The sequence below is a fragment of the Eumetopias jubatus genome, unplaced genomic scaffold, assembly GCF_037043125.1.
Source record: "Eumetopias jubatus isolate StellerSeaLion01/CBP00866 unplaced genomic scaffold, mEumJub1_p1.0 scaffold_4, whole genome shotgun sequence".
Classification (NCBI taxonomy): domain Eukaryota; kingdom Metazoa; phylum Chordata; class Mammalia; order Carnivora; family Otariidae; genus Eumetopias; species Eumetopias jubatus.
Window position 1 is genome coordinate 148817526 of NW_028274810.1, and position 22075 is coordinate 148839600.

General features: G+C 39.7%; 2 protein-coding genes across 2 annotated transcripts in view; one reads left to right on the top strand and one right to left on the bottom strand.

The window, feature by feature from the left end:
* The first annotated feature begins 960 nt into the window (after positions 1 to 960).
* CCNE2 (cyclin E2) lies at positions 961 to 14563 on the top strand. The gene is made up of 12 exons (XM_028109706.2): positions 961 to 1016; positions 1958 to 2003; positions 2102 to 2198; positions 2282 to 2335; positions 3269 to 3420; positions 4296 to 4431; positions 6770 to 6916; positions 8493 to 8588; positions 10009 to 10143; positions 11728 to 11839; positions 12606 to 12763; positions 13146 to 14563. Exons 2-12 carry the CDS (start codon positions 1990 to 1992, stop codon positions 13257 to 13259), a joined length of 1215 nt encoding a protein of 404 aa, XP_027965507.1. The 5' UTR covers positions 961 to 1016; positions 1958 to 1989; the 3' UTR covers positions 13260 to 14563.
* Positions 14539 to 22075, bottom strand: part of INTS8 (integrator complex subunit 8) — a 52225-nt gene continuing 44688 nt past the window's right edge. The window contains exons 22-27 of the mRNA XM_028109696.2: positions 21633 to 21736; positions 20852 to 20902; positions 19226 to 19299; positions 19086 to 19150; positions 18891 to 18934; positions 14539 to 14730 (exon numbers count right to left, since the gene is read on the bottom strand). Of these exons, the coding sequence (XP_027965497.1) occupies positions 14614 to 14730; positions 18891 to 18934; positions 19086 to 19150; positions 19226 to 19299; positions 20852 to 20902; positions 21633 to 21736 (455 nt within the window). The 3' untranslated portion in view covers positions 14539 to 14613. The remainder of the gene's footprint in view (positions 14731 to 18890; positions 18935 to 19085; positions 19151 to 19225; positions 19300 to 20851; positions 20903 to 21632; positions 21737 to 22075) is intronic.

Sequence of the window (22075 nt, forward strand, 5' to 3'; positions counted from 1 at the left end):
CGAATGCTGCCCCCCGCCCCGCTCTTAAGAGACGTTTTACTCCTGGGGGGCCCCGGAACTGCCCGTCTGGAGGACAGGAAGGGAGGTTGCGGCCTGGCGCGAGCGTTTTCTCGGCGCGGGGACTTCGGAGTGGGAAGCAGCGGGGCAGGGGAAAGGCGGCGGGGTGCGGAGAGACCCACCCATGGGAGGTAACCCGGTCGGCGGAGCGGGCAGCGGGAAATGGTTGACACGAACCTCCGTCAGCGGGCTGGAGAAAAGTGCAAGACAGGCATCCCAGAGAATGGCTGCCCTGAGGTGCCACGGCCGGCCCCGGTGGTCCCAGACCCGACGGGTGGCGCGCGGGGACACACGTGGCCCGCGGCGCGCCCGGCTCTGTTTACATTCTGCAGCTTCTCCACGTTGTGCTGCCGTCCTCGCCTCCCATTGGCCAGCTCGCCAGCCAAAGCGGCGCTCCTCCCGCGGGGGCGGGCCCTCCTGGTCCCGGCGTCTTTTCCGAAGGAACTGGGTTCCTTGAGACCTTGGCGGGACAGCCACGGTGCGCCGCAGGATGGCCACTTCCTGACTACTCTTATGTTCGCCCGTGCCGCCTCCACCTGGCCGTAGGCCAGGACTGAGCCGCGGCCTGACACGGACGGGATCCGGGAGTTGAGGGCGGGAGGGAACTGGAAAGCACGGGCGGGAGATGCGGAAGCAGAGCGGCGGGGAGCCAGACCTCAGAGGAGGGAGGAGCCTCTGAGAGACTCCCTCCCGCCTCCGGGCCGCGCAGGCAGGTGAAGTGGAGAACAGGTGAACGAGGACTGAGGGCCTGGACGAGCGGGTCCCGGGCCATCGGGGTGGGCGGGCGCGGACTGAGCAGGGCGCCGCGCACGGGCCTGCGGAGCGGGCGCGCGGGAGAGGGGAGCGCGCAGTCCGGAGGTGTCAGTCTGCGGCGCATGCGTGCAGGGCGGGCCTGGCCCGGCCTATATATTGGGTTGGCGCCGGCGCCAGCTGAGAGCGGAGCGGTAGCGGGTCTAGCGGTGAGGAGGTGCTGGGCGTAGGGCGGAGTGCGGGAGGAAAGAAAGCCCCCGGGGCCGGTTCTTCCCGCGGGCGGGAGCTTAAGGGAGGAAAAATGGGAAGGCTGAGAAAGAGGCGGCTGGGGGGGATGGGTCCCCGCTTTGCGTCCCTGTCAGGATCCTTGGCAGGGGGCCGGGGAAGCGGCGAGGGTGGAGGGCTGCCCCGAAGGGGGAGGCCACGGAAAATGCCCTCATTCTAGGGGTTTCTCTCTCCCACCCTCGTTAGGGGAGCTTTCCCGCGGGAGAGAGGATGGGGTCTGGGTTCCCTTCACGGGGAGAAGAGCTCCCTGACCAACCCAGTTTCCCCCTTTCTTTAATTCCCTTTCCTTTCACTCCCACCCCCCATCTGGAGTCGGGGTCCCGGTGCCCCTTCAAGCGACAGGCAGGGCCCGGGGGGCTGGGAAGGAGGGAAAGGAGACTGAAGGACGTGACACAAGTCTCCGTTCCCTCCGCCCCCTGCTTCCCCGCCACCGCCGCTCTCCAAATTGGCGCGGAACCGGCTTCTCCACAGCGTTTCGCCTCCACAACCCCCTCTCTCCCCGCGGCTCGTCCAGGACGGAAGGGGGGCCGTGGGGGCGCTGCCCAAGTCCCCGAGGGTTCCGGGAGAGAGGATGGAGGGCGCAGAAAAGACCCATTTGGGGGAGATCTGCCTCCTTGCTGGGGGTGCTTTGTAAATTCTTGAAGACCCTCGCGTCCCGGCAGTACATTCAGTTGAGGAGACGCAGGCATGTGTCCAAAAATTAATACCGTGAGACAACCATTGTCGTGCATAAGACAGCATGGTAAATGGCCCAGGCCATCTCCTGAGGGACTGAGCCGTAACCCCTGCAAGAGCATCTGACTGGCACTTGGGAGAATTTGGGTGACAATGTATTTGACTCTCGTTTTTCCTTTCTCCCCTCCAGAGATTTCACATTCACACACCTGAAAGAAGAGAATGTCAAGACGCAGGTAACATTATTTGTCTTGTAGATAGATATGTTTAAAAGTTAGCTGCTGTGCTTGAAACTCATGACTTACTAAACCGTCTTTAAAAAATTTCACCGTAGTAGCCGTTTACAAGCTAAGCAACAGCCCCAGCCCAGCCAGACGGATTCCCCCCAAGAAGCCCAGATAATTCAGGCCAAGAAGAGAAAAACAGCTCAGGTGAGTTAAGGGAAGAGAGAGAGGAGAGATTAGAAATTCTTTGCTGGGACTTCAGTTTAACAGTGGTCTTTTTTATTTTCCAGGATGTCAAAAAAAGGAAAGAGGAGGTCACCAAGAAACATCAATATGAGATCAGGGTAATGCAGAACTGGGCTGGGTGGGCTTTGGGGAAACGAATGCAGGACAAATAAGAATAGAATTGTGTTATTACTATGCAACAGAAAGATACCTCTGACACTTTTTACTTTGAATGCCCCTAGAGGTCAGCAGGAAGGTGCATATCTTTGGGTGGTTTTTATGTGCCTGAATCCTACTACAGCTGCAGTTAAGTTTGCCTTGAAGCAGCTGGTTCCTCTTTGTAAATCCCTCCCTCTTGGAGTCGCCTGGTGCACCAGGGCCCGCCTAATCTGTCCAATGTACTGCTCTTTGTTCCCTCTCTGACTACAGTGGAGGGCCCTAATAGCTGTTCCTTGGGGCATAAATAGGATGTGAAGTCACTGACAGACTGGCACCCAGCCCTTTGCTACCTATCCTAAGTATGTGTGGTACAGAGAATACTAGAGACAATGGTTCTCTTTGAAACCAGCATTGGTTGGGGAAAGGGTCCTTTAAAAAATATTTAAGTAATTGACTTCAGTTGATTCCGTTTTTAAGGTTTTGCCTTATAGTATTCTGAAGTATGGGAGCAGGCTTAACTGGGGTGGAGGGAGCTTTTTATAAAACAGGGTGCCCTTGCCACTATTGTAAACAGGGAGAATTTGTTTTATAATCTTGAAAGTGATTAGTGTTTGACTACAGATGCATTTTGTTATTACTCCCTTCCCCCAATACCTAATGTATTTCCAGAATTGTATTTTGTTCTCTAAAATATCCCACCTGTTACTATTTAAAGATCGCTATGAACTGTATATCTTATTTCTAAAATACGAATGTCAACTAGATTGCCAGCAGTGGTTAATGATGGTGTTTGGGGAAAACTATAGACTGTTTAGAGATACTAGCTTCCATTTATGAAAGATCCAAGACAAAAGCTGATTTTCTTTTGCACAAATTTTTGTTTTAAATGACAGAATTGTTGGCCACCTGTATTATCTGGGGGGATCAGTCCTTGTATTATCATTGAAACACCCCACAAAGAAATGGGAACAAGTGACTTCTCCAGATTTACAAATTACAGATTTAAAAATCTTTTTATTAATCCTTCACCTTTGCCTGATTTAAGGTAAGAAAATTTTTTGTAATTTGATATCGAAGATTAAAATTGTACTAAATATATTACACTATTTTGAGTTTTATTTTACCTCCATTATAATGTAGAAAAACATCCAAAAATTGCTTTCTTTACTAATATTTATGCATGTATTGAGAATGGTGATGTTTGCAAAGGATATATGGGTATTTAAAATACTGATTTTTTTATGAAGTAATTTTCATTTACTTGCTGAATACTGTAAGCCTCATTAGAGGCTTTTTAAATGAGGTTTAAATAATTTTTCTAAATTGTTAAGATGGAAATGTATGACATTTTCATTTGATATATCAACCCTATTTCTTACCAGGCTTAGGAAGATCTATACTCAATTCTTTTTTCTAGTTAATATGACTAAGAGGTACAGCTTATACAAAACACATAGCGTAGTATATTTGGCTCTAAGACACACATTAATGGGCAGACACTTAAACTCACCATCCCTCCCCTTCACTATACTCTGTCCCAGCTACCACCACTTTAGGTGAGTCTATTATTGATCTACCTGGAGATGACTGGAACTTGTCTCTACTGGGATCATATGCTTAAATATTTAAATTCTCAGTGTTGCTCCTCAGAAAATATTGTTCTCTTAAATGGGAGGCTTTTATAAATGGGGAAAGCACTCTTGAAAGCCATAGTCTAAGTTCTTACAGTACAATTTCAGGCTTCTGCTTTTTTATGCTAAAGAAATGGTTTCTAAAAGTTAAAGTAGCAATTTTTTCCTAACTTAAAGAGCTTCTCCTTCCAGGTTCTAATTGTATTTCAATGCCTGAAGTTTATTCTTTGTAAAACAGATAGCTTGAATATTATGTAGGTCACATACTCTTTTCTCCTCCTTTCTATAGTTGGGGATGTTCAAAGGATGTTTGGCTAAACATGCTAAAAAAAGAGACCAGATACGTTCATGACAAACATTTTGAAGTTCTGCATTCTGACTTGGAACCACAGATGAGGTCAATACTTCTAGACTGGCTTTTAGAGGTATGTTTCATCAATACAAATTTCCTTTGTCTCTGTATAATGGAAAAGTATTTAGATGTACATGTGCTTTCCATGTGCCCTTGGTATTCATTTCCAGCAGCCATCTTTTTGGGGGTACATACTGCAGTTGATGGTACCAAAATGGAAAATGTCTGCTTTGTGAGAATAAAATAGCACAGCCACTGCATCCCATACAACCCAAACCTAATTCAGAATTCCTGGTGTCCGTGGGTACTGCTGTGTACCAGGCACTGGGTACTGAGGAGGATCAAGATGAACAGCATATATAATTGACAAGGTTTTGAATTCTGCTATGCAAGGTGAAGAACCAGGACGAGGCTTCAGGGCCCTCAGAAGTCCTTTTCTGCATCATCAAAATCAAATTATGATTTAGATTCCTGATTTCTAGGTCCTAAATGATAAGGAGGCTTTGAATATCCAGAGGCACTAAGCCCCCTAGGCTTCATGTAGTTTCCCTTTATTACATACCTTTATTCCTTTTCAAAATACACTGTACCATTAATCTAAGGGAGTAACAGTGATCTCCCAAGTCTCTAAAGATCTGTGCCAGAATGTTCTCTTGTTTAGGCCCATTCCTTTTCTCCGGATAAGAATTCCAAGAGTCTCTAAAATTATTGGGAAAATGATTACTTGTGTAAATGAGACTGATTTTCCTCCAGCCCTTGGATATTCGCTCTGTAGTTTCCCTGTGTTTGACAGGGATGATGTTCTCTAAGGGAGAAACACTATAGGCTTTTTGGTGGAATAAGACATGGCAGAGTAGATCTCAGAAGCTATCAGAAAAGTTTTTAAGACTATAAAACAATGTCCTTTTGAGTAAGGTTATCATTTCTTATTCTGACTAGAAGGGAAGGTATTTCAATCATGTGGGTACAAGAAGGTAACTTCTGGAGTGCCTAGTGATCATGGAAGCCACCTAATAAGCACAATTATATAGAATTTTTTTCCTTTTTATGTTACACTGACTTTTTCTCCAGTAGTGGCCCATCAAACTTATTGCTATTTTCCCTTAAATACGATTATATGCAAAACTGTATAGAATATAATAAATCCAGCAGTGTTAAACTCTAGTTTTTCTTAGTATATCCTTTTAGTCTAGGAATGCAAAGATGGTTCAACATTACCTTAACAGTTTAAATGAGAAATATCATAAAGTCTCAATAGATGTGAAAGACATTTTTTGAAATTGTTTCCATTCATTTCAAAATATGTAGGAAACTAAGATTTCCTTAACACATTGTTTATTAGAAACTCATGTATTTCCATCTCTGTTTTCCTCATCCTCAAAATGGGGATAAAGTTGCTACCTTCTAGAGTTCAGAATTTAAAACTTTCCCTGTAATAAGTATGGAATGACAGATACTGTTTATTATTAATAGTGAAACTTAGGGACATTCCCATTACAGTCAGAAACAAGGGATGAGATCAAGACTGTCTTATCACCAATGTTGTTCATTCAGTTTTCTTCTATAAAAATTCTCAGCCAATGCAGTAAAACATGAAAAATGAAGTTAAAAACATTGAAAGGAACGTTATCATTTTGTAGTTAAATGTCTACCTAGAACAGTGAAGAGAATCATTTGCAGCTATTAGAATTAAAAATATAAACTAAGCATGAAAACTTAACCATTTACCAGCAATGAACAATTAGGAAATTAATAGAAAAAAGTTCTCGTAGTATCAGTATATCTGGGAATAAATTAAGTCCATGTGAAAAAAAAGAGTAGGGACAACTGGGTGGCTCAGTTGGTTAAGAATCTGCCTTCAGCTCAGGTCATGACCCCAGGGTCCTGGGATGAGTCCCACGTCGGGCTCTCTGCTCAGCGGGGAGCCTGCTGCTCCCTCTGCCTGTGCGTGCTCTCTGACATATAAATAAATAAAAGCTTTAAAAATAAATAACTTAAAAAAAACTAGAAAGCGTAAATGAGGATGGTAATAGATTCTTTTATCCTATATCCTAGTACATGTTAATATCTGCCCCCCCCCAGCCTTAGCTTTGGTATCCTAAAAAGCAAAGTTGGTCTTTTTTTTTTTTTAATTTTTTTAACTTATTTATTAGAGAGAGAATGAGAGATAGAGAGCACAAGAGGGAAGAGGGTCAGAGGGAGAAGCAGACTCCCTGCTGAGTAGGGAGCCCAATGTGGGACTCGATCCTGGGACTCCAGGATCATGACCTGAGCTGAAGGCTTAACCAACTGAGCCACCCAGGCGCCCCCAAAGTTGGTCTTAAAAGTATTCTAAAGACTGGTATTTTAGGAGAGAACTTTCTACTCTGGAGAAATGCATAGAATATTTAAATGTTTGGATTCTTCTCTAGGTATGTGAAGTATACACACTTCATAGAGAAACATTTTACCTTGCGCAAGACTTTTTTGATAGATTTATGTTGACACAAAAGGATATAAATAAAAATATGCTTCAACTCATTGGAATTACCTCATTATTCATCGCTTCCAAACTTGAGGTAAGTTCTCAAGGTTTATCCATAGATCGATTTACCTCACTTTTTTAAATCAACACATTAATAATCCCAGCAAATACAGCTTTTAACATTAACTCTATAGGAAAGATGAGTGGGTGGTCTTTTTTCCCTAAAACATTTTCTGAATATTGATTTGGATGGATAAATATAGTTCCCTTTGTTAGTATCTGAGCCTATTTATAAGCATCTGGTTTAGATTCAGGAAACATCTAGGTGAATTATCCTATGGCTCATTCTGCCAGACAAAATATACCAGTGTGGTCCCTATACATTAGTACGGCACTTGGATTCAATAGAATGGTCTTTGAAAACTAACTGACCAATCAAATGAAATAAATACTATTCCGGGTTAAAATAATGGTCTGTATCTATATACTGAATGGTCTATATTCTGTATCTGGGTGGTGGTGCCAGGATAGAAAACAACTCTTTTCTTGCCTGAGGTTTTCTTTCACACAATTTCAATCTATTTTTCTTAAACAGTACATTTTGGATATCATACTTTCTTCTGAAATCATTTTGAGGGTAGGAGAGGGACTGTGAATCATGCCTTCATTTAAGTGTATATTTAAATATACACTTTTGAGCATTAAGAGCTATCTCCCAATTCTGCCAAATTTGGTGAATACTTTTGTATTCAGTCTATCCTTACCTGGAATCATGCTGTGTGTTTCAGGTACCTTTCTAGACTGAAATCTTGATTTTTAGCCTGTTCTCATCTGTAGCAGGCCTCTCTTCTACTCTGATCATTCTGTCTATTCTCTGGGCTGTTAAGACAGACCTGTCAGCCAAACTGCAGAACGTATTTGACTTATCATACTTTCATAGTGAAGGAACTGTTTTCAGTAGTTTCTAGACCTTATTTAAAAATAGTGTCTTGTTTTGGTCTGGCCAATATACTAAGCAATCTTAAAACAAGTTTGGCTTTTTATTTTTTAACTGAAATATTTTAAGATATTCTAGTTGTTTATTTTTTTAAGATTTTATTTATTTTTTATTTATTTGAGAGAGCGAGAATGAGAGAGAGAGAGCACATGAGAGGGGGGAGGGTCAGAGAGAGAAGCAGACTCCCTGCTGAGCAGCAGGGAGCCCGATGCGGGACTCGATCCTGGGACTCCAAGATTATGACCTGCGCCGAAGGCAGTCACTTAACCAACTGAGCCACCCAGGCACCCTTATTTATTTGACAGAGAGATAGCACAAGTAGGCAGAGGGAGAGGGAGAAGCAGGCTCTCCACTTAGCAGGGAGCCCGATGCGGGGCTCGATACCAGGACCCCAGGATCATGACCTGAGCTAAAGGCAGCCGCTTAACCTACTGAGCCACCCAGGCACCCCGTTCTGGTTGTTTATTAACTGGAAATCAAGATCAAGTCTATGAAAATAAGTCTCAGGGTAGTTAGCTAATTTAGACTCCTGCATCCTTGAAAAATATCTTGTTACTAAGACATATAATCACTTCATGAAGCTGTCCTTAAAAATGAAGACTGTATGTGGTTTCTGTGTAACTTTTTAAATCTCAATCTCAACTGTGCTTATTTTTTTAAATCCATTTTAAAGGAAATATATGCTCCTAAGCTCCAAGAATTTGCTTATGTCACTGATGGTGCCTGCAGTGAAGAGGATATTTTAAGAATGGAACTTATTATATTAAAGGTAATAAATTATGTCTAGTTGCAATTAGTGACTTAGTGATTACTACTGAATCTGAAAGACCACAATGTAAATAGTCAAAACAGGTTTCATTAAGCATTAGGATCCAGTTCAAAGAGGCTAATGCATCAAAATACTGACAATGGCATGGATGGAAGGGAATTTACTGAACCTGTAGACTCTTCTTTTTCTGTCTTTGAAGTTTTATTGAAAATATATTACTTTCTTAATTTTAAAGTGATTAAGGACAACGCTTTGAAAAGTATAATTAGCATAGCATGTGTATATATAAATGAATTCCAACAGTGACTCTCAAATTTTAGTTCTGATGTTCCCCTTCTTTCAACAGATAATGAGAATTATTTGCCTTTTTTTTCTTTCTATACACAAAAAAGGCTATTAACAGAAGCATGGATAAGAGAAGCACAAAGGTGTTTAATCAGGCTCTGAATTAAAGGCTGAATGTTAGCTACTAGAAAGTATGTTATTTGAACACCATGAGTTTTTATATAGGACACACAAAGGACTTTTTATAGATTTATCTAAACTATATGTATTACAGATTACAATCTATAAACGTTTATATATTCATAACTCTGTTAAATATCAAGTGCCCAGAAAGATCCCATTCTAATAATAAACTTACTCAAATTCAGGCTTGAAGCAAGCACAGCATAAGGGGTATGTAAAGAGGAGATGGAATTTTCTGTAACACTGTTCTCACCTATTTTAGACTGCTTGTAAATGGTCAAGTCCCAGGGCTTCACGGAGGAGAGGGTATCATAAATCAGGATCTGTCTTTTTTGTTCTGAACTTTTAAATTTGATGAGAAGCCATCAAAGATCATGAAAAGAAAAAGTCTAGAATCAGTTCTTGAAAGATCTGAATGGAATTAGCTTTGGTCACTGAATACAATTTTACAAAGGCAGTTTCAACAAATAAAAATAGATGTGGAAGACCAGGGGCTGCAAGAAATGAGAAAAGGAGGAATGAATACTAGGCTCAATGAGCTTTCTAAATAAAGACTAGATAATAATAAAGGGGCCTATATTAAGCACCTTTACATGCTGAAGTATCTCTAAATATTTTTAATAAAAATAAGGGTAAGAATAAAATTCCTAAGAAGAGGGGCGCCTGGGTGGCTCAGTCGTTAAGCATCTGCCTTCGGCTCAGGTCATGATCCCAGGGTCCTGGGATCGAGCCCCATATGGGGCTCCCTGCTCAGCGGGAAGCCTGCTTCTCCCTCTCCCGCTCCCCCGCTATGTTCCCTCTTGCTGTCAAATAAAAATCTTACAAAGAAAAAAAAATTCCTAGGAAGAAATAAACCTAAAGCAGAAAGCTTTTAAATGACTAGTAAAATAGCTATGTATAAGAGTGTATATATATCTACATTTATTAACAGGTATTTTAATTCCATTAACAGGCTTTAAAATGGGAACTCTGTCCTGTAACAGTCATCTCCTGGCTAAATCTCTTCCTTCAAGTTGATGCTCTTAAAGATACTCCTAAAGTTCTTCTACCTCAATATTCTCAGGAAAAGTTCATTCAAATAGCTCAGGTACTTTCACTGACTGTATGCTAATGTTGTTTTATTATAGCTGTTTAGTGCATTTATAGTCTTAAATAAGCTATACAACAAAAAGCATAATAATTCACTCCTTAGTTGACGAGAACAAAACTGCTGATGCATAAAATTGTTCTCAACATTTATGTTGCTTAATAATTTTAGAAGACAAACTTTTTAAACTTTTGAGTTCAAATGTATTACGAATACTTTTCATTCTTTGAGTCTAAAATAGAGTTAAATACTTTTGGTATATAAAATGGAAAAAGGCATTTAGCCAGTTGTCTTTAGTATGGTATGAAACTATATGATTATCTTATTCTCCTATCTGAATACACAGGGTACCTATTTTGTACATTAGAATTAAGATTAGTTATTTATAAAAATTTGGTTCAAATTACGCTTTCCTAGACCAGCATAACAAATGTTCTTTCCTGCCTGCTTCTCATAAGTATCTTAAAGACTATTGTAACTGCCATATATAAGTGAGGAAAATCTATGTTCTAATTCTGTGTAGGATATGAAAAGCTTACATATGGAATTGAAGGAACTACGGTATATTGGGATGGGTTTTAAATAACCTAGGTTGAAATTTAGTTGTATTTTAAATCTAGTCAACACATTATGAACACTAAAACTGAATTACCAGTAAAATATTAGAATTGGTTCATTTTATAAAACTTTCTAATGAAGACTTTTTCTGTCAATTCCCAGCATTCCAAATTATCTTATGCAGCTATACCCTTTTCGTAGAGAACAAACATTTGATAAGCTGGTAATTACTGTGTCTATATTGTTTATTTCCAAGTATTCTCACGTTTCTATCTTCTGGACCAATGTGAGCAAACAATTTTCTTCCACTGGACAGGTATCACCTTAGGTCTCTGAAATCTAGCCCTTTTACACCATTCTGCTCTTTGTGCAGCTCTTCGTACCTGGATTATAATCTGCCTTTTAACTAATCTGTTTAGACTACAGTGAAGCAGATACACAGAAGGGAACGTGTTTCTAAAGGATCATTCTTAAAATGTATCTTTCCTGATTTAAAATCCTCCAGTAATTTCAGTAATCAGAACTAAAATTCTTAATGACACTTTATGATCTAACCTAGGCTAATCTGTGATCTAATCTGTCCCTCTCCAGTTACTACCCGCCCCCCCAAATAAGGAAATGAAGGAATTCCTTTGTTCTGAACTAGGAGTTCCAAGGGAAAGGAATACCTTCTCATTTATCTTTGCAAATGCTGTTCCCTATACGTAGAATACTCTACTTCCCAATCTTCCTAGCTACCTTATCTTTTAAGATTTAAGCAGCACAAGTCTTCCCCACTCTGGATGAGGTGCCCTTCCTACTACTACATATCACACTGCATCCTAACAGTCCTTGTCTATTCACTTCCTAACTAACTCAAGCCACCACTCTCAAGGAAATTATGTTTGGATCCCTGTAGTTTTAGCAATTCTTAGCATATGGGTCCACATAAGTACTCTAAAATTGTAGCTGACTGATCTTTAGTAGCAACATGTATCACTCATCTTTTCTCTTAAATATGTGTACTTTTGCTTTTTCCTTTGCTAGCTTTTAGATCTGTGTATTCTAGCCATCGATTCATTAGAGTTCCAGTACAGAATATTGGCTGCCGCTGCCTTGTGCCATTTTACCTCTATTGAAGTGGTTAAGAAAGCCTCAGGTAAAGCACTATATTTTATCTTCTTACATGTCCACTTTTAAAGGGACTTTTATCAACTTTAGCTTCCTATAAAATGGAAGAAAATTAGCCATTACCTTCCCTTTTGGTTAGAAGTACTTTCTAATCTTCAATATATATCCATAAACAAAAAAATGTCAAATGGAATTTATATCCATTTGAAGTCAGTCAACATGGATATAGCTCTGCTTTAAGAGTTCTTTGGGTTTTGACAATTTGTTTCATATGTAGAAGGTACTGGTTAAGAAGCTCTAAAGTCTTGAGGCACCTGGGTAGCTCAGTTGGTTAAACGTCCGACTCTTGGTTTTGGCTCAGGTCGTATCTCACGTCCTTGGGACAGAGTCCTGTTTTTCTGCACTCAGTAGGGAATCTGATCCTCTACCCCTCCCCTTTGCTCATGTGCTCTTTCTCAAATGAATAAATCCTTTAAAAAGGGGGGGGGCTCTAAGTAATTTTCTCCCTCAAAACGGTCACATTATTAAAGGGCCAAAAATCAGGGCGTCTGGGTGGCTCAATCCGTTAAGCGTCTGACTCTCTTGATTTCAGCTCAGGATCTTGGGTGGTGGGGATCAAGCCCCATGTTGGGCTCTGCTCCTCCCCTGGCTATCATGTGCACTCTAATAAATTAAAACAAAAAAAAAGGCCAAAATCAAGTTCCAATAAGTTAAAGCAGATTAGCACTCTCAAACTATGTTTAAAGACAGTTTCTGATGGAACCTTCACATTTTCCTAATTTTCCTCTGTCTAGGTTTGGAATGGGACAGCATTTCTGAATGTGTAGACTGGATGGTGCCTTTTGTCAGCGTAGTAAAAAGTACTAGTCCTGTGAAGCTGAAAATTTTTAAGAAGATTTCTATGGAAGACAGACACAATATCCAGACACATACAAATTATCTGGCTATGCTGGTATGTTTCTTGTGGGGCTTCTTGGTTTTTTATCTAGTAAGTCACTGAAACTGATAGTAAGGATACTAGAAATACCTCAGGGCAGTGATTTAAGCTACTAGGGGGTAGAAAGTTCTAATGGGCACACTAATGTCACAGCAAGATTTGTGGAGTGTCTCAAGATCAATGCCAATAGTCCAGGTAAGAGTTTTTAAAAATACAGTTGTAGGCAGTTCAAACTGCTGAATCTCTAAAATGTGACTAGTCATGCTTGCAAAGACAGAGACCACTACATGAGGCCTAAGTAGTCTCAAATGAATACCCAAAAAATCTGGTTTGACGTTAACTCTGTCAATGCTTTATCTTACCTGTTATTGTCCGCATGATTTCTTCACACCTATAGGATGAAGTGAATTACGTAAACACCTTCAGAAAGGAGGGACAGCTGTCACCAGTGTGTAGTGGAGGAATTATGACACCACCAAAAAGCACTGAGAAACCACCAGGAAAACACTGAGGAAGTTAACTAAGCAAACAAGCTGGAGCTGACTGAGTATTGGGTAGAATTTCACAGAACTGAACTACTAAAGTTTTCAGAAAAGTAGTGCTATGACTGTCCTAGCCAATTCAGAAGTTTCACTGCCATTCTTTGAATTTAAAAAAACTACTTAAAATTGGCATTAAGGAAGAAATTCCTAGGTTAGCTGTTTGTTTCAACAAACAGCAGGATTGTTTACAAAGATTTCATTCCCAAAGTGACTGGATAGAAGCCAGCCACAATTTATGCCATAACAATTTTTTTTGATCCAGTGTTACTATGTTTATCTTGATAAACTGAGAATTTTATCATTGGCGTTTTAGACTATATAAGTACTACCTTAAAGGGGACATTGAGTAATACAATACTTTGAATCTAGTTTATAGATTCTCAAAATTCATATTCTTGACTAGTGCAATTTGGTTTTTGAAAATAAAATTTAAACTTGTTTACAAAAGGTTTAGTTTTATAATAAGGTGACTAATTTATCTATAGCTGCCGTAGCAAGCTATTATAAAACTTGAATTTTTATAAATGGTGAACTTTAATCTGTTTTTTAACTGATACATTTGCCTTGCCATGGCATTTTTTAACCAGTAAGGCTTAGATGAACAAAAAGGGGGAATACCAAAGAAATTTTAAACAAGATAAATGTTGTAGCTCCTACTTTGGGCTTTGACACAAAGGTTGCTTTATAATAACTTTTCGTACATCACAATTTAAGTGAAGAAGTACCCTTTCAACCTATTTATATGAGAAAGTCACTTTATTAACTCCCAAGATATCCCTAAGGACTTTTTCTTAATTTAGTGTGACTAAGACTATTTATGTTTGCAAAACTATTAAGGTCCTTTTTTAATTCCTACATTATGAGTTAAGGACAGTGTCAAAAGTGATAAAGCTTAACACTTGACCTAAACTTCTATTTTCATAAGGCAGAAAGGTAGTAAATGTATACTGACTCCTAGATTATTTATTAAAAACAAACAAAAAAAACCTGACATAAGAACTTGCTGTATATAGACTAGCTACTTCTACATATTTTTAAAAAAGAACAAAACAAAATTTCAGCCTCAAGAGTGGGCCTAATTGAAAATAAATCTAAGTTGCTAGTTTATTCTGTTACTGGACACGTGACTCTTCCTTTGAAGAAATTATAAATTTAAGCTATGGTTATGGTATGAAGTCTTCTGTATAGTTGTTTTTCAACTGTTTCAGTATTGTCTGAAAAGAAAACACCACTAAATGTGTACATATGTATTATATAATCTAATACTGTTTATTTTTAGCCCATTGTTTAAAAAATAAAAGTTAAAAAATTTTAACTAACTGCTTAAAAGTAAAGTTTTGCCATTGCTTGGAGGAACTTTTTTTTCCTTCTCTGCGCTGCCAGCTGTAACACTTCTTCTGGGTTGCTTGCGTTCAATTCTGTCTGGCCGATGGCTTTGATCTTCCAAAACAAGAAAGTGATGTTATTACAGGTGTGGTCAAAGATAAAGTCTTGGTAGTACACATAATATAAAACTACCTACATGCTAACAATTTAATGAGTAGCTGAACTTATAATTATAAATGATAAGAGGTATGGAAGAAACTAACAAAGACGGACTAGAGCCACTCTTAAAAAAATTAAATCAGATGCTGAGCCATCGTTTATGGAATTACAGTAGGTCCCCCTTATATGAAGGCAACCATGGTCCGGAAGCTGATGATCCTCCTCCTGACATAACTTAGAAAGTCAACAGTAGGGGGCCCTGGGTGGCTCAGTCGGTTAGGCATCTGCCTTCGGCTCAGGTCATGATCCCAGGGTCCTAGATCAAGGCCCGCCATCGGGCTCCCTGCTCTTGCTCATGCGCGCACGCTCGCTCGCTCTCTCTCCTCCCCCTCAAATAAATAAAATCTTAAAAACAAAAAAGTCAACAGTGACCTAATGTTATACCACAACGCCTACATCATTCACCTCACAAGGGTGAGTACAATACAGTTAAGATACTTGGAGAGAAAGACTATACTCACATAACTTATCACAGTACATTGTTAAAACTGCTCTACCATAGGTATGCATACACAGCGTTTAGTACTAGCCATGATTTCAGGCATCCACCAGGCGTCTTGGAACTTATCCCCTGTGGAAAAGGGGGAGACGACTACTCTACCTACAGTAACATTAATTCATATAAGTTTGACTAAAAATACCAGTAAATAAACTGCATGTCATTTGACACATTTTTACAGTCAAATTAGGGCTCCAACAATATAGTGTGAAAAATCAAAATTCATGTTTCAGGAAAGGCTTCACTTTTTTAAGGTGCAAAAACAGTCGTTCAGCACTATAATAGCATATAGTAATTCATTTCTTTCATGATTAGAAATACCTCAGCTTACTAAAAATCCATAGTACTCTGCCAAGGAGCATTTTGTGAGAACACATTTTACGATCTTCGAATTACCTTTACCTACACCTTTAGATTAAAAAAAGAAACCCAATTAGAACATCTTTAGGGGCGCCTGGGTGGCTCAGTTGTTAAGCGTCTGCCTTTGGCTCAGGTCACAGTCCCAGGGTCCTGGGATCGAGCCCCGCATCGGGCTCCCTGCTCGGCGGGAAGCCTGCTTCTCCCTCTCCCACCCCCCTGCTTGTGTTCGCTCTCTCGCTGTGTCTCTGTCAAATAAATGAATAAAACCTTAAAAAAAAAAAAAACTTTAAACAACAAAGACTATTCTGATGCGTAGCTTTTAGGGTGATAGTAGACTATTCAGAAATGATCACGAGAGAGTAGGAAGAATTGCTGGAGGATAACCATTTCCATATGACGGAATGCATGTGGAAAAACATGGTCTTAGGGTATAACTAGAGAATTATTTCCAACAAACAAAATACCACAAAGATGACTGGCTATAAAGGTCCAAAGTAAAGACAAATTGGGATAGACCAGAGATTTGAGAGAAGTAATGTACTCTGTGAGTAGTAGTCAAAACCATAAGTGGATGCAATTACCTAGGGAGGATGTAGGGCAATCAAGATAACAGAGGGACTAACTTTCTGGGGAAACCAAGGTTAAGGGGTAGACAGAGGGAGATACCCACACAGAAGAAAAGTAACAGTGAAAAGAAAAAATGTCAGGAACGACAAAGGAATAAAGATTTTAAGAAGTGAGATGTAAACAAAAGGATAAGGGCTGAAGAGTATCCACTGGCTTTGACATTGGGTGACCCTTGAGATAACAGGAGTGCTGATGGCAGAAGTCAAATTACACTGGGTCAAAGAGCCTCAAAAAACGAGGCAGAGAAGGCGAAGAGGGAGGCAGAGGCACAGTCAAGGATGAAATAGTTTATAAGCCATGGGAGAGGTTGACAATACAGGAGCGGAGACAGCTCATTAAAGGTCACTGGAGAGAGAGAATCAAAGCCTAGAAACTTGCCTTCATCAAGAAGTAACATAACTTCTTACTAAGAGTGTACTGTGAGCATAGTTACAGATTTTAAAGATGGGAAGGAGGGATTTGGCCACAATTCCCAAAACTACAATTCCCACGTGGAGGTCAGTCCTTTTTCTGGTCTAAACACAGGCAAGGAAGTACAGAATAGGGCGAGAAAGGACAGGGGACTAGACAGAAGGCAAGTCGAAAACAGTCCCTGAAGAAGCAGACCCCTGACTGCTGGCCACAACCCAAGAAGTGAGGGGCCAGCTACGGCTGGAGACCATGGTTTGGTAGCGGCTCACCAGTTTATATGGTTGCACGATTTTTTTCCAACCAGACTCTGGCTCAGGAAAAAAAAAAGCATAAAATTTTTGAAAAGGGATTTTTCCAGGTGAAGTGAAGGACAAAAAAAGCAAAGATGCTATAAATATTGATCAAAGGGTAGTTCTGACCATCAGCCATAGACAAGCAGGGGTTCCCCAATCTGGTTTGTCATCAGAACTATCTGGGAAACTTAAAATGTGGATTCCAGGACCTCATCTCAGACCAACTGAATCAGTATCTCTGATAGCACACAGATTGGTATTGGCTGTACTAAAGTGAGTAGAAAAGGAAGGGAAGCTGGGAAGGGGCTGACAGGAAAAACTGGTCTTGAACCTGAACATCTCACTGACAATGAGGAACATGGGAGCCAGGAAGTAAGAGAGGGATAGATTACTGGCAGAGAGATCTTAGGTATAACAACTGACAATAAGGCGTGGCTATGGGTGTGGGTGGCTGATGCAGAGTAAAGGTAACAATGGAACTTGTAAAGCTAGGGGAACTGGGTAAACTGATCACATATTTTGATGCAAGTAGAGAAATAACCACTAGTTTGGTTAGATGAGCTCCTCAGGAGATAGATGTAAAACTTTTAAAGAGAAAGGGTGTAAAATGGTTACAAGTAAATATGGTTTAGAAATAGCACTGAGGAAGTAACAATTTCAGTACTGCCTTCCAGCCCTGGATAAACCGGAAATGGAGAAAGAGTTGCCTCCAATCAAGTACAGCTAGCCTCATGTTCTCTTTCCTTTCATTTTTTAAAAAAGATACTATAATCATTTTCCTCTAAATAATGGTCATACAATTTAGTCCAAGTAGAGAGCTTTAAAAGACACACAACAGCACATAATTTTGTTAATATGGATGAAAGAGCAAAGAGAAAATATCTATGGTGATAATGATGCAAAATGCTAGGCAAGTAAAAAAGGCCATAAATTTATATCTGGCTTAGATGTCAAATTTTTAAATAATCTATTCAATTACCGAGCATCTATATTGAGCCAGGCACCACTCTAGGTATCAGCTATGACAAAACCAAGTCCCTTCTGTGGGGAAATAGGAAGGCGAAGAGGGAGATAGAGGCACAATATACAGTAAATATACCCTCTGTCAGATGTAGGTGAGTATAATGGAAGAAAATTTCAAAAGGGAAATGAGAAGGAGTGTGTTGGAGGGAAAAGGATGGAGAAAGACACTGGATTTTATACGATGCCCAGGAGATGATCACTAAGAAGACAGGTGAGGAGACCTAAGGGAAGTTAAGAAATGTTTCTAGAAAATAAAACTTAAAAGGCTCTTCAGTGGTGAATATTTTCAGCATGTTCAAAGAACAGCTAATGGTGCAGCAGGGGTTAGCAAGGGAGAAAATCGAATGGATGGTTACAGGTCAAGTCATCTGCAGCCTTGTAGGCCACTGCATGAGATGGGAAACCATTTACAGGTTTAGAGCAGAGAGAGGATATGATCTAACATTTTAATATAAAATAAACTGGAGGCGGGGCACCTGGGTGGCTCAGTCATTAAGCGTCTGCCTTCGGCTCAGGTCATGATTCCAGGGTCCTGGGATCGAGCCCCACATCGGGCTCCCTGCTCAGCGGGGAGTCTGCTTCTCCCTCTCCCACTCCCTCTGCTTGTGTCCCCTCCCTCACTGTGTCTCTGTCAAATAAATAAATAAAATCTTTAAAAAAATAAATAAACTGGAGGTAAAAGCTCTAAAGTCAATATAGGACCTGTTAAAAGTAAACACGGGTAACCAAATTCTGGCAATAACTAGGCACACAAAATCTTTTTTTGTTGCTCCAAATCTTAACAATGGTTTAATACCAGAGAAATTAAGTATGTCACTGAAGAAAGGCATAAGGTAACTTACTGCAATTTGTCTTTTATCTGTTTCTCCTCTTTTATGATGAAGATCTAAACAAATCAGTTAAGAATAATAAATCTGATATTATTAAATACCATGACAGAATCTCAATTGTTCAACTTTGATTTAGGAAATACACAGTATTTTTTTAATTTACAGAAATGAACCGTTCTAATATCACATATATTGATGAAAGGATACAAGTCAAGTATTCCAAAATGGTAACATCCCATATGTAGTCATAGTAGGAGTCCATAGCATCATGACTGAAAAACAGAATTTAGTTACTTTCTCGTTCTTAAGCAGAAAAATTTCAGCTTCATTTTAAAAATCATCCATACCTGTTTTGTTCCTGCAATGATTTAAAAGCAGTCTTGTAGTCAATTTCTCTGAGGAACTGACATAAAATTGCCACCTACATAAACAAAGATTTGAAAATGGTTTCATGTAATCAGTGTCAACAATGACTCTTTGGGAGGGTGAATTTTAAGTTTAATTCTTTTTTTTAAATAATCTCTACACCCAATGTGGGGTTTGAACTCACGACCCCAAGATCAAGAGTTGCATGCCCCTCCAACTGAGCCAGCCAGGTGCCCCCAAGAGAGGTAATTTTTAATGATTCTTATATCAAGAATATATTAAAAAAAATAAAAAAAGAAAGAATATATTAAAGAGGGCTTGCAGATCAAAGCGAGTGGATCTAGCTCATATTTATGGATTCCATCTAATTTTAATTGCAAAAACCTTTACACAAGAATCTGTCTGCCCAGGGTGCCTGGGTGGCTCACGAGGTTAAGCGTCTGCCTTTGGGTCAGGTCATGATCTCAGGGTCCTGGGATTGATCCCCAAATTGGGCTCCCTGTTCAGTGGGGAGCCTGCTTTTCCCTCTCTGTCTGCTGCTCCCCCTGCTTGTATGTGCACATGCACGCTCTTGAGCAAGCTCTCTCGTACGAGCTCTCAAATAAAATCTTTAAAAAATCTGTCCATTTAATGAATGACCTAAAAAAACTGGCAAAAGCCAGTTCAGCAAAGTGAAAGGAATGGAAAACTGCCAAACAAAAGTATTACATAATGACTTTCAAGGACATACAGAACATGCAATTAGACCTGTCACAGCTAGTCCATTCCTCCACCCCCTCAGTCTCTGGCAACCACTAATCTACATTCTGACTACAGATTCGCCTATCCTGGACATTTCATATGAATGAAATCATAATACAAAGCCATGTGTATGTGGCTTTTTTTCACTCAACATAATACTTCTAAGATTCACCCCTGTCGCAGCACATCTCAGCCCTTCATTCGCTTTTATGGCTAAATGATATTCTACTGTATGATCTACCAAATTTTATTTATCCGTTCACCAACTGCTGGACATCTGGGTTGTTTCTACTTTTTAGCTATTACAAATAATGCTACTATGCACATTCATGTACAAATTTTTCTGTGGACAGGTTTTCAATTTTCTTGGTTACAAACCTAAGAACTGATTTGCTAGGTCACACTGGTAATTTTATGCTTAAATTTTTTGAGGAACTGCCAAGTTGTTTTCCAAAGGAGTTCCCCATTTTATATTTCTACCAGCAATGAGGGTTATAATTTCTCCACACCTTCACCAACACTAGTTACTGTGTTTCAATTATAGCCATTCTACAGAATATGAAAGGCTATCTCACTGCTATATTGATTTGTATTTCCTTAGCTGACTAATGTACATATCCATTCTTAAATATATACCAAAAAAAACACCAAACTTGAAAACGCAAAGACCAATGTTTTCTAATTCATACTTTCATTTTAGTTAAAATTTACTAAAAAAAAAAAAATTGAAAGAATATACCAAATTCTAAACACCATCAACTTTATGATACAGAAAATAAAGGCTACTTCCCAGTCCAATGCTTTATATTTATGGTAAACTCTAACACACATGAAAATAAACCAACAACATAATATCATAAACTAACCTGTGTGTGGCAATTCAGCAAAGAACAGCATTTTATCATTCGTTTTATTACCTACAAAAATAAATTGATTACTTTTAAAAACTAGTTAACATCAATTGTAACCCATTTACCTGATGTGGAATGTCAACAGTGGAAAAACTGTGTGTATGTGGAAATGGTGGGTACATGAGACCTCTATTTTCTGCTCAATTTTGCTAAAACTGCTCTAAATGGAAATTTTAATTAAAAATAGCTAGTTACTAAAAAATTTAAGATCTCATTTCAAAAGTCATTAATTATTAAAGTACTGAAAAATACCATTTAGTAAATTATGATATTGGAGGCCTACACCAGAGGAAAGAGCAATACATATAGAAAGAAAATGAAATAAATCTGAGATTTAAGAGATAAAATCAATAAGTCTTGAAGGCTGACTGGATTTCGGTGGGAGCGTCGGTAGAGGACACTCACGATTTGGGCCTGGTCAACTCAAATGGTTGAACAAAGGTGTTTGGTATTTTGGTATTTTATTTTTTTTGTGGAAAAAGGTCATGAGGAGGGGGTCTGTAAGGTATGATGCTGAAATCAGTTTTGGACAGGTTGAGTTTTAAGTGTTTTGGGAAATCAGCAATGATCTATGGGCCTGGAAACAGAGAGAGGAATTGCGTCGTCTAGAGCACTCAATTTGGGAGTTACCAAGTTACCACCACATACATGGAAAGAAATAAACTCACCAAAAAGGGCCCTGGAAAAAACAAAGCGTAAACGTAGCCAAGAAAGAGAGCCCACAGAAACAGCTTACCTGGTCTGTATATACATCAGGGGGCACAGCCTTATTGAAGAAATCAGAACACACAGCTCCTGCTTGCAGGTAATAGTGGAGAGCTGCTGAATACTGATTTGTTGCTAAAGAAGAAAACAGAAGTAAAGAATTACCTATCATTAAACATAACAGGTGAAAAAACAGACAAGGCCTCTTTTGTGAAGAGTCGGGTATTATTACTCCTGAGTTGACAAAAGCAGATTCAAACCACAGGGCTAGGGAGAACACTTATCCAGGACAACACACACACACACACACACACACACACACACACTCTCTCTCTCTCTCTCTCTCACACACACACACACACACACACACACTCTCTCTCTCTCTCTCTCTCTCTCTCTCTATTTTTTTTCAAACTACTGTAAAGAAGCATATGCTCGCTCCTTACTTTCTAAAACCGATCAGCCAAAAATTTA

Coding starts and splice junctions, on each gene's coding strand:
- CCNE2 (XM_028109706.2), top strand. Junction 6,917..8,492: donor TCATCGCTTCCAAACTTGAG/GTAAGTTCTCAA, acceptor TCCATTTTAAAG/GAAATATATGCTCCTAAGCT. Junction 10,144..11,727: donor AGTTCATTCAAATAGCTCAG/GTACTTTCACTG, acceptor TTCCTTTGCTAG/CTTTTAGATCTGTGTATTCT.